At 39.4% G+C, this 11,776-nt stretch overlaps 3 protein-coding genes across 4 annotated transcripts; all 3 read left to right on the top strand.

Moving 5' to 3' along the window:
• Positions 1-1,800: 1,800 nt before the first annotated feature.
• On the top strand, positions 1,801-7,854 carry LOC112197437 (RNA-binding KH domain-containing protein PEPPER). Of its 2 annotated transcripts, XM_024338111.2 has the most exons (7): positions 1,801-2,312; positions 3,568-3,826; positions 4,227-4,375; positions 4,455-4,709; positions 5,345-5,539; positions 5,815-6,039; positions 7,717-7,854. In XM_024338111.2, the coding sequence occupies exons 1-6, from the start codon at positions 1,926-1,928 to the stop codon at positions 6,028-6,030; spliced, it is 1,461 nt and encodes a 486-aa protein (XP_024193879.1). In that variant the 5' UTR covers positions 1,801-1,925; the 3' UTR covers positions 6,031-6,039; positions 7,717-7,854. The 2 variants fall into 2 exon arrangements, with proteins under 2 accessions (XP_024193879.1, XP_024193878.1); XM_024338110.2 differs by lacking the exon at positions 7,717-7,854 and having other exon boundaries at positions 5,815-6,382.
• LOC112197438 (macrophage migration inhibitory factor homolog) lies at positions 7,218-8,674 on the top strand. Its single transcript, XM_024338112.2, has 3 exons — positions 7,218-7,560; positions 7,717-7,917; positions 8,342-8,674. Exons 1-3 carry the CDS (start codon positions 7,450-7,452, stop codon positions 8,375-8,377), a joined length of 348 nt encoding a protein of 115 aa, XP_024193880.1. The 5' UTR covers positions 7,218-7,449; the 3' UTR covers positions 8,378-8,674.
• Positions 8,675-9,949: 1,275 nt separating this feature from the next.
• LOC112198899 (aspartic proteinase nepenthesin-1) lies at positions 9,950-11,326 on the top strand. The gene has a single exon (XM_024339993.1). It carries the CDS (start codon positions 9,950-9,952, stop codon positions 11,324-11,326), a length of 1,377 nt encoding a protein of 458 aa, XP_024195761.1.
• Positions 11,327-11,776: the final 450 nt, after the last annotated feature.

Genomic DNA, 11,776 nt, shown 5'->3' with positions numbered 1-11,776 from the left:
AGACTTGAAATCACAGAAGCGGAGGCTATGCCATCTCACTTCTAAGTCTAGAAGCAGGGAATCATGGACGTTGCCAAAACGCTGCTCGAGTTCTACCCATAGTTTTCTTGGGTCTTCCTCATTGAGGTACTCATTTTGGACCGCGTCATTCATGTGCCTTGTCATGAGAATGATGGCTTTAGCTTCATTCGCCTCTCTCTTAGCTCTATTTGCTTCAAAAGCAACAATTTGTTGAGGAGTAAGCACGTCCTGACTTGGCTCTTGGATCGTACTCAGGATCCCATCAGCCTTAAGATGCTGGCGCACATCACGGACCCACTTGTGGTATCCTGCGCCTGTTGTCTCTAGTGGAGCGAAGCTCAACTTGTTCAGGTTACTCATCCTGAAAAACAACAAGAAAATAGGGTTAGTTTCGGAGCGAAAAGGGCTACCATGAAAAACTATAAAATTTCTGAGCGTAATCGCTTTCCGAGAAATTAAGGATTTTTTTAGCGTAGTCGCTTTCAAGAAAATCTGATTCCAAGAGGGGTTTTGGATTAGATTTAAACAACGATGTATGTGGTCGATTGTTTTCTTCTCAACAAGCTCTAAGTTTGGAGAACTCTACAAGCTCTAAGCTTGGAGTAAGCACGAACCCCCACAGTTCGGCTTTTTAGTCTCCCCTATGAAGAAGAAAGGGGGGTAGGAGAAGGGATGTTGGAAGTCCCCGATAAAAAGAAGAGAAAAGTAATAAAAACTTCAAAAACGGGAACTTTTAGAAAAGTTTACCTTGAAAAATTGCCGGAAATTTTGACCGAAAAAGTTGAACTGAAAAATGTTGTCGGAAAGTGGCCGGAAAAGTCGCAGGAAAAGTGTTGATCGGTCGTTGATCGTAGGTGCTGACGTAGCTGCCGGGTGCTGACATGGTGCTCTGAAGCTGACGTGGCAGGCTGACTAGGCGCTGACTGGATGCTGACGTGGCTGAAGACGCAGGGTTGACGTCAGTGGGCTTTAGGCTGCTGGGCTTCTGGGCTTTTGTCTTTGGGCCGAGTCGCTTCTGTGCTTCTAGGCTTAGAGCTTCGTCTGACTCTGGGCTGGGCTTCACAGGGGGCTGAAGGTAGAGGCTGGAGAGGCAGACGGCGGTTCAAAGGTGCGGCAGATTCAGGTGGGCGGTTCGGCTGTTTCCAGGGTGGTTCCGGTGATGGTTTTTCCGGTTCCCGGAGTCTGGGGACGAGGTTAAGCTATTGACAAAAGATGGCAATGCAAGGTGGACTGGAAGGTGGCAAACCAGGCAGGAGATCTCGGATCCTTCTTGGGAGGCCGGTTTGATCTCTTCCGGTGGCCGGTTCAGGTCGATTCTGGCCGGTTCTGGGCTCTTGGAGGTGAAAACTTCAAGGTGGGCGGCAGTGGTTCCTGGGATTTGAAGGCTATGAATTTAGGGTTTCAGGGTTAGGGCTTCGTGCTGATAACGTGTTTTAGAGAAATTGAATTTGAGAGGAATTTGCTGTGTATTCTTATTGATAATAGGGGTCTATTTATATAGAGGATTACAATGCATAGAATCTCAATCATACAAGGAAATTAATCGTACATTGATCATAGGAATCTAGATTCTTCTAATTTAATCCTATTACCACAAGAGCAAGTAATCTAGAGTTTGGCCCAAACACAAATTATGGTTTACTTGAACAATAGTTTAGTTATTATAATTTAATTTTTTCCAACTATAAATTGAAAACAATTAAGCAAATCCTTCCAAACCATCATAGGACATGACCCAAAAAAGAAAAGTCGGTATAAAAGAGTGCTATTTGTGTCTATGCATATTTCTCCTACAAGGCATATAGTCTTTTCTTTCTGCAAATACTGGTCTTCACCAAAACCCTTTTTCTGTTTTCTCCCATCTCTCACTGTCCACCTTTAACCCTAACCCTTCTCTCCCCAATATGGCCACCGCCCAACCCTCCGAGAACGGCTCCGCCAAGGCTCCGGAACCCGACCCGCGACCCGAACCCGTCACCGAAGCCGCCACAACTGCCGCGCCCCACTCCGACCCGTCCACCACTACAATCGATAACAACCAAAATCGGAACCCCGACTCCGAATCCGCTCCTTCCGAGGCTCCGGCGATGACTTCCAGCAGCGATGCCGTGTCCGCCGCCGATAAAAGATGGCCGGGGTGGCCCGGCGACTGTGTTTTCCGGCTGATTGTGCCGGTTCTTAAGGTCGGGAGCATTATCGGCCGGAAAGGCGAGCTCATTAAGAAGATGTGTGAGGAGACAAGAGCTCGCATTCGCGTCCTTGACGGCGCCGCAGGGACTACTGATCGCATCGTAAGTCGTGCTTCCCTTTTCTCTTTATTTAGGGTTTGCTCTTTTCAATTGCTTCTTTTAAATGCTACCAGGTGCTCTGCTTAGCTCTAAAGAATGAAATAAGTAGAAAATAGAGTAAAGTTGTTGAATTTAGTTTTGGGTTCTTAGAAAGTATGAAGATTTATTAGCCAGGATGAAGCTTTCAACTATACTAGGATTGGTGGAAATTTTTTAGTCTAATGGTTCTTAAGGGTCTATACTTTGCTTTGCGGGTGCTAACCTGTCTGAGCACATACATAATATCGAAGATTTAAATTTGAATGATTGGAATTCACTAGCTGTCTCTTAAGGTAGTAAAAACCCAAACTGCAAAATTGATCGAATTCTGGTGTTTGGTTATTAGATGCTTGCTTATGAAATACTAGGAAAGCAATGGCTATCTGTGATTTGATGATGTGCCATTGTTCCATGAAATTCTTTGCATTCTGCACATGAAAGGGCATAAGACATGTGACTACCGATGAATCTGTTTTTTTTTTTAACTCCATCTGTTTGATAATAATAAGATTTAATGCCTTGATAAGAGATTTGTCATGGCTGTCGACTGTGTGTAGCCAAAGTAACTCCTTTACCAAAGCAGCAGCCATGATTAATTTTCCAACCAGCATCCCTTTTTATTGCATGATTAAAGACTTGAGCTAATCTCTAGCTTTATACTTCTTTTCCCATGGGAAACTTAATTCCTTAATCTCAATGTGGTCCTATCACTGTTTCTCTGGCTGTAGTTGTTCTTTGCACTTGCTTGGGAATTGAGATGCAATTGTGTGTGATTTCATTTGTTGGTTAGTTGGTTTGCTGGTTGCTTAGTTAACCGATGATGTATTTACTTTTGGCTTTATCATCAAATTATATTAGTACTCCAAAATGGTATAACATAAATCTGATTTTGAACAGGTTATTTAGCTTACATAATTATTTGTTATATCAACTTTTTTACTTGAAAACAAGATATTAGTAAGTTTAGGAGAGACCTCTAAAAGTTACAGTTCGCAGTTCTGTTGTAGATTTGACAAGTCTGCAATTCTCTAGTTGCACTTTTCAAGAGTTTAGAAAACTAATAAGGGCATGTATTGAATGCTTTTCATGCCCTGCGTCTGAGATTGACACGTTAGCAACCTTCCACGGATACATGTCACCTCAACTAGCAATTTGACTTAAATGTCTACATTGGTATCATTCTTTGTCACAACATTTCTGATACAATCTGTTTACCTAGGTGCTGATCTCCGGAAGGGAAGAGCCAGAGGCTCCTCTTTCCCCTGCAATGGATGCTGTAATAAGAGTATTCAAACGTGTCGCTGGATTATCTGAGAGTGCAGGTGAGGCAGAGTTGTCTGGTGCTGCTGGAGTTGCATTCTGTTCCATCCGTTTGTTGGTAGCATCCACACAAGCGATTAATTTAATTGGAAAACAAGGATCATTAATCAAATCTATACAGGAGAGTACCGCTGCTTCTGTGCGAGTATTGTCTGGAGGTATGCTTTTAGTGTGGCACAGTATTGATTTTCTCTAATCAGTAAAATATTAGTGGTTTCCGTATCTTATTTTCATTGTCTTACCAGTGTTCAAGTCTTATCCTTTTTTCTCCAATGCAGATTCATGTAGCTATTTTATGCGGTTATAACCGTTTCAAATTAGCAAGGAGTCACTGACAGAAATTTAGAACTAAAATGATTCTTGTATTTAAGTTTCCATTCTTTTCTTTTGTGCTTTACTTTTAAAGCTTAGATTTGCAATCGGTGATCTAGATTCCAGTACTTTCTATACCTGTTATCCCTAGTTGTCGTTTGTTCTCAAGTTCATTTGCCTCTTCGAATGAATGATATTCTTACTTCTCTAAACAAGGCATCTGATACCTAATATTTGTTCTGGCAGAAGAGGTTCCATTCTATGCTGCTGCTGATGAGAGGATTATTGAAATGCAGGGAGAAACCTTAAAGGTGCTCAAAGCTCTAGAAGCAGTAGTGTCTCACCTGAGGAAGTTTTTGGTCGATCATAGTGTTCTTCCTCTTTTTGAGAAAACTGTAAGCTTAAATTCTGCTGATGTTTTCTGTGATTTAATTTCTTCGCATTGTTGTTTATTGACTATGGGTGCATCTTCAGTACACTGCTCCAGTTTCTCAAGAACGCCAACCAGATCCTTGGGCTGACAAGTCGTTGCTTCATACTGCAACTCAAACTGGAGGTAGCACTAATTATCCTCTCACAGCTACGCGGGAATCTTTGTTTCTCAGCCGTGAGACGCAATTGGAATCACAACTCCCATCCTCTGGACTTTCCATTTATGGACAAGAGGCTTCTCTTTCTTCAATACGTTCTTCAGGACTTGGCCGTCCTGGTGCTCCTATTGTTACTCAGGTTCGTCTTTCTTACTGTTTCATCCTTTTAGCTTATACTTCTTACGTTGCAGTAACAAAGCTCATTTATGTCTTGACTTGCACTATAACACACAACCACGGTCGACTTTATTCTCTTACCTTTGGCTTTTCTAGTCCTAAACCTGATTTACATGGTATCATTAGTAATATATGTGTCATGTTTTAAGCTCTAAATCTGAGGTCATGCACTCACTATGAAGTTGTATGTTTTACAAAAGGACTCGGTGTATTTGAGAACAAATGTCTTGATGTAGGGCATATTGTGAAACATTGTTGTCAATTGGAAACCTATAGTGCCAGAATGTGTCAGGCTGTGTTGCATATGCCAGTTTCTCTATATATACTCTGAATTTCTGTTGTTGTTCATGAAACAACTATTAGTGTGAATAGGGCTACACAAGAAATAAGAAACCTGTAATCTTGAGATTGATTCTGCTTCAGTCTTGTATTTTGTTGTTCTATGTATGAATTCTTGATAACAATATATTCTCTGCTGCATTCTATAGGGAGATTACCCAAACAATGCAAATCCTCTTTGTCTTATGCCGAGGACATCATTGGGGTATTTTTCTGTTCTATGTTAACAGTATTTTCTCTGCTGCATTCTATAATCAGATTACGCAAACAATGCAAATTCCTCTGTCGTATGCTGAGGACATTATTGGAGTTGAAGGGAGGAGTATTGAATTTATTCGTCGTAGTAGTGGAGCCTTGTTAACTGTACAAGAGAGCAGGGGACTACCTGATGAAATTACAGTGGAAATAAAAGGCACCTCATCACAGGTTCAGGCGGCTCAACAACTGATTCAGGTATGCTTGCCAAAGGAATATGTGGTTTCATTTGTTGTTCCTTTTTTTTGGATGAAATATTATTAATTTCATATAATTGCTTGTGAAAGCACTTATATCACTACTATCAGTTGGGTTTATAAATATGTGGTTCACTGAATTTATATTTTTCTATCAAATATCAGTATCTGAGTTAAGTCTTTGACAAGTTTGAAACAACAAATTTATTTGAGTAATATCTTTAGTAAGAAAAGATTCGAGTTTAAACACACTATTCTTTTCTTCTATATTTTCAGGAAGTTATAGCAACCAGCAACAAGGATCAAATTCCAAGCAGCTATGGCAGGATGGATACCGGATTGAGGTCATCCTACTCTCAGTTAGATTCTATATCTTACCCTTCCTCTTCAGTATCCTCGCTACCTTATGATGCGTATGGAAATTCAATACCTTCACAACAACCTTATGGATCTTCCGGTCTAGGAGGAGGCTACAGCACATTCCGGCTTTGAATAAAAATGGTAATCAAACACCAATGGTGGCTTCTCTACTTGGACTAATTATTTCCAATTAATTCTGATTAGAGAAAATTTAATGCACCTTGGTGTAGTATTTGTAAAGTGTCAGAGCGGGGCGGGATCCCTTTAAGTGACCTCATATCATCAGATTTGATCTGTTGGTAGCTTTTCAGGTTGCTAATCTTGAAGGGGGGATAAAAGAAAAAATTGTAATGAAACAGTAGAAACTTTCTTTATGTTTCATAAATTTGTGCATTAGGATGGGAGTGAGCATTTTGCAGTTATGTTTTTTCTTTAATTGAATCAAACTTTGGCTTCCAACTTGTTCTTTTGAATATTTGCTGAATTTTTGCCACCCTCTGAACTCATTTCATCTAGATTCATTTTAAATTCCTATAATCTTTATTAAAAAAACATTTGTTAATACTCCTGAATTTTAATAATTCCTTTAAACTCCACCATGAATAATCAAGGAAGATGGATGCGCGTTTTGAATGTTGTAATTGTCATTATAAATGAGATCAAATAATTAAATTCTAATATAATAAGATGTAGAAAAGTCTCGGGGACTAATATAATAAAATGTAGAAGATTATTGGAAGCTACCTGTTGTCTAATTAACAAGAAATGCATTATTGTAGTAGGTCATAAGTAATGCATTCTTATTAAAGAAAAGCATATTATTGAACTCAATTTTTAATATAATAAACTTAATCAAATGGTGGAAGATGAAATTACTCAATCCAATCTTGTTTTTTTTGGGACAAAAATCTAATATTCCCAGAGAAAGAGAACCTTCTATACTTTTAAAGCTATATTCTTACACGCCAAACTCAATTCACTATTTCAAAAATGTGGATAATCAATATTTATGTGAGGCCTCGTTGAAACTTCATTGGAAAAAAAATTGAATGGCACTAAATTTAGACATAAAAATTTAACGACTTTGTAAGAACTACACCATTAACCAAATGATTTGGTTACATACGCCTTAATTATTCCATTTCAAGATTTTTGTTTTGGTTCAATTTTTTGGCTTAAACTGTTTTCTTTCTTAAAAACTATTAAAACTGCGATGGAAAATCTGTGTTTTTTTTTTCAGTTCAATATATTTTACAAATACATCAAAAAAGGAAAAGAAAAAAAAAAGTGACATTTTCTTGCTAAGACTAAAACCTCAATAACGGCCGGGATAGCAGAAGAAGCCAAGATAAGAATTAAACCAGCACCGTTGTGACTGAAGAAGACTACACTCGGCTCCTCCTCTTCCTGAGACTATAATATATATGGTGTTATCTACAAGCCGCTCTTTTGAAACCACCCATTCTTAAACACACGAAGCTTTCTTCTTCTTCCTCCGCTCTCAAATTTTCGAATTCAAAAGAACCCAAAAAAAAAAAAGAAAAACTAAAGATGCCGACGCTGAACCTGTTCACGAATGTCCCAGTGGATGCAGTGATAGCCTCTGACATTCTCAAGGACGCCACCAAAGCCGTCGCCAAAATCATCGGCAAACCCGAGTCCGTTAAGTCTCTCCCTCTCCTCACTCTTTCCCGTCTTCTATCTTTTCTCTTGTTCTGGGTGTGCACATAAGGTGTTCGATGAAAGTACTGAACCAATTTATGGTAGAGTAATTTCTGCAGTTCAATCATATTCATGTTTACTCTCTGTTTTCTTCAGTATGTGATGATTTTGCTCAATGGGAGCGTGCCGATTGCGTTTGCCGGCACGGAAGAGCCCGCTGCGTATGGGGAGTTGATCTCCATTGGGGGTATTGGACCCAGTGTTAATGGGAAGCTGAGTTCAACTATTGCGGAGATTCTGGAGACCAAGCTTTCCATAGATAGCTCCCGCTTCTACATCAAATTTTATGACGTTCAGGTCAGTACCATCATTGTTTTGTTTTAGAATCAGTTTATAGGCACATACAACTTTTGCTACTCCACTCCACTAGTCTTCAGTATTTGATGCTTCGTATCTGGCCTTGCAAATACTGTTTTCTGCATCGTTTTGGTGCTAACTAGTTTAAATTTCAAAGACAGGTTTTCTGGATATGGATGTTGCTTTCCAATCTGATAATCAGAATATAATCCTAATGCGCTAATCGAACGAATTAATATAGATCACTTACATCAGTCTATATTTGATTCCGTTTACATTCTAATCAGTAAATATGGTTTTTGAGTGTCTTTGGTAGTAGTATGTGAAAGTTATTACCTGGCTCTTATCTCAACAATGCTTATTCAGTAATGATTTGCTCTTATTGTTTACTAATCAGTTTATGCGATCATCTTTTCTGTTTCAGCGGCCATTCTTCGGCTTTAACGGCTCAACATTCTGATCACGACGGTCTTGGGGGACTATTCATTACATTTTGAAGACTGATTGGCCAATGGCTTATTCTTACCCTCAGCATTTCTCTCTAGATAGAACTCTTATGTCTACTCTTGGATGTGGTTATTTGACAGTTATTTTTATCAGAAAGAGTTCATCTGAGCTTTATTATTTACTAGTTGCCGTGGTGACATTTGGTGAAGAGGAAAAGCGTTGACACGAGGTTTGGGATGCCTCGAGTCAACACTTTTGCTTGTAAATATCTTATGGAATGAGAAATGTGCTCAAGAATTCATGGTCATAAGTCGTAGCGCAATCTTTAGATTTAGTATCGAGGACTGAGATTAAATAAATGTTTCTAATAAAAAAGGGTTGAGATTAAAAAAAAAAAAGTTTTATGTTTCAACTGTTCGGTTCTTGAAAATTTTATCCTCCCTAGTATGACCAGAGTCACCAGAAAACTATATACGCTTAACAATTTCTTTACTTTTTTCAATGTCTATACCTAACTAGTTCCAAAACCATTAGGGTTCAAGAGCAAACCATTTTTGATCATCCACTCGAACTGCCTGTGGTAATTTGACAATGCCCCATATCCCATTGGTTAACTAGGTAGGTGTTAAGCCATCATTGCAGGAGCCTGTGTACGAAGGCTTTTTGGGTATTACCTATCCCTTAAGCTATGTTAGTGTGATTGGAACCCAGGGCTGGGAATTCAAAACTTGAGAGCTAAACCTAAAAGGACAGTGAATCAGAAAATTAATAGTGCCATCAATTGTGTTATGTAAAAGAGAGATGCTTTTTTATCATTCAACTTATTAAAATGGTCGAGTGTAATTGAATAGTTGAATATAAAAATTAACTCTTTTTAAGAGAAGTGCGAGCATAAGAAATGTAATAACATGTTAATTGCCATACTCAAAAGTCAACTTTCTAATCAAAAGCTTTCAACAAGCAAATAACGGCTTCATTAGGAATGGATGAGCATATGCTTTGAATTTGTTTATTTATCTTTTTGCCGAAGTATTTTTTTTTGGTAGTTAACGGCCATCAACAGCAATGCCGTTAATATATTTTCATAATATTGCTTCAAACAAACAAAACACAGAAGAAAACTTATGGAGATTTAACTTTTGAGAAGTGATTGGAAATGCTCTAATTTCTCCTCTAAATTAAATACCTAATTAAAGTGACAGAAAAATTCTTTAAGCATATTATTTGACTGTTATGGAGCACTGACACAATGACCGATTCAGATACAGAAAGAAAACCAAAATTAATTCCTCAGAGGCACAAAAGGAAACAAAAGTATGTGCATGCAAAAGGACATAATGGTTTCGAAAGTACGTGCATCGCAAAAGGACATAAATAGCAAAATCTAACGTATTAAATATCTCAGCTGTTACCTATTACCGAATAATTTTTAAAATGGTAAATTTTCATAGCTTTTACACAGTTTAAACCAAAAAGGAAAAAGACATCATGATGTTTGCAGGACCTCAGATAGGCATCTAGTGATCTAATATAAACCATTTCCCAAATGCTTCATTTTCACAGATTTGCTCTTTGAGATTCGAAAATGGCAGCAGCTTCCCAACCCGTTTTAATCTTTTTCCTCATTGCAGTCTCTGCGTTCCATCAAACACTTTCGAAACCTAATGGTTTCAGCCTCAAGCTCATCCCCAGAGACTCCCCCCAGTCTCCTCTGTACCCAGGAAATCTCACTACACTTGAACGAATCGAAAGATTGATCGAGTTCTCCCGAGCCAGGGCTCGCTATGTGGAACTAACTTCGTCTCCAAATGCAACCATCTTGTACCCCGAAAACATACGTCTCACTTTGCTTCGTGATAACTTCTTCTACACGGTGCAGGTAGGTGTTGGAACTCCAGCCACAGGAGTGTTCCTGCTTCTAGACACTGGCGGTGGCCTAATCTGGACGCAGTGCCTACCTTGCTTAAATTGCTATCCGCAAAGAACTCCCATGTTCGATTCGAGTAAATCCAGCACTTATCAAAAGCTTCCTTGCAGCCACCCTTTTTGTCAAGGCGACCGTCCCCTCTACATATGTGTCAATGATGAGTGTGTCTACAACATTAACTACGGTGGAGGGGCATCCACTGCAGGCATCGCTTCCATGGAAACATTCACATTTCCAGTCGACACCGCCACTACTACTCGAATTGGTCAAATTGTTTTTGGATGCTCAAAGTATAGCGGAAACGTTCAATTTGCAAAAGGTGGTGTCATTTCAGGGGTCATGGGATTGAGCTTGTCTCCAGATTCATTGGCTTCACAGTTGTCTGATGTGACACACAAACGTTTCTCATATTGCTTGGTACCTTTCACTCAAGCACAGCAGGCACCAAGTCTGGTAAGGTTTGGGGATGATATTCCCCACCCATCCTCGAATATTCAGACAACTCCTTTTGTACCAACACCCCGATCCCATTACTTTCAATTAAATTTGTTGGACATAAGTGTCGGATTTCGCAAGCTAGGGTTTCCCCCAGGTACCTTTACGGAGAGGCCAGATGGTTCAGGCGGCTGCATCGTTGACTCCGGTGCACTGATACCTCAGATCGATCAAAATGCCCAAGGCGGACGCAACGCCTACAGGCAGGTGATGTCTGCGTTTCAGAGCTATTATAATTCTTTCCAGCAGCTTACGAGGATTGGTAAAGTGCCTCAAGGGTTTGCATTGTGTTACAAGTATCCTCAAGATTTTAATCAATTTACCAGCATGACATATCATTTTGAGGATGCGGATTATATTGTGGATCCGAAATATGTGAATTTTTATGATCAGCAGGGAGGCTACTTTTGTGTTGCGTTGTTGCCTGGAAATGGGAAGAGTATACTTGGAGCCTGGCATCAGCAAAATATGAGGGTGACGTACGATGGCAACATTAACTCACTCCAATTCTCTGTTGAGACTTGTTCTTATGATGTTTAACATTGGATTCGATCTATTCATTTATTCTCCTCTTTGTTTGGGGTGTGTAACTCTCAAGTATGAATAATTTGATGGGTTGAAGATTTTGGAACAAAGTTTTGCTTGTTCATTATATTGTGTGCAACATTCTGTCTTTGATTGATCCATTGTCCCTTTTTATTTTGGATCATATATAGGCGAGGGAAGAAACGAATTTGAGACATTTTCAAAACTTTCTTGGAGAAAAATGTTTTAACCACTAGACTATATGCTAGTTGGCAAACTCCATTATATCTTTAATTTGGCCAAGCTGATCTGATGGGAAAACAATGCCACCGGCCAGTTGTAAACTAATGCTCAGATTATGGCTAACCTTTTTTTGACTTTGTCAAGGGGAACCCAAAGGCTTCCTAGGCCCAAGATAAACCTCTTCGGCGCATGTGAAATGCTCCAGCACAGTGTCTGACCACT

This window comes from Rosa chinensis, chromosome 4 (genome assembly GCF_002994745.2).
Source record: "Rosa chinensis cultivar Old Blush chromosome 4, RchiOBHm-V2, whole genome shotgun sequence".
NCBI lineage: Eukaryota > Viridiplantae > Streptophyta > Magnoliopsida > Rosales > Rosaceae > Rosa > Rosa chinensis.
The sequence above is the reverse complement of the archived record's forward strand: the minus strand, read 5'-3'. Positions and strand labels throughout refer to the sequence as shown.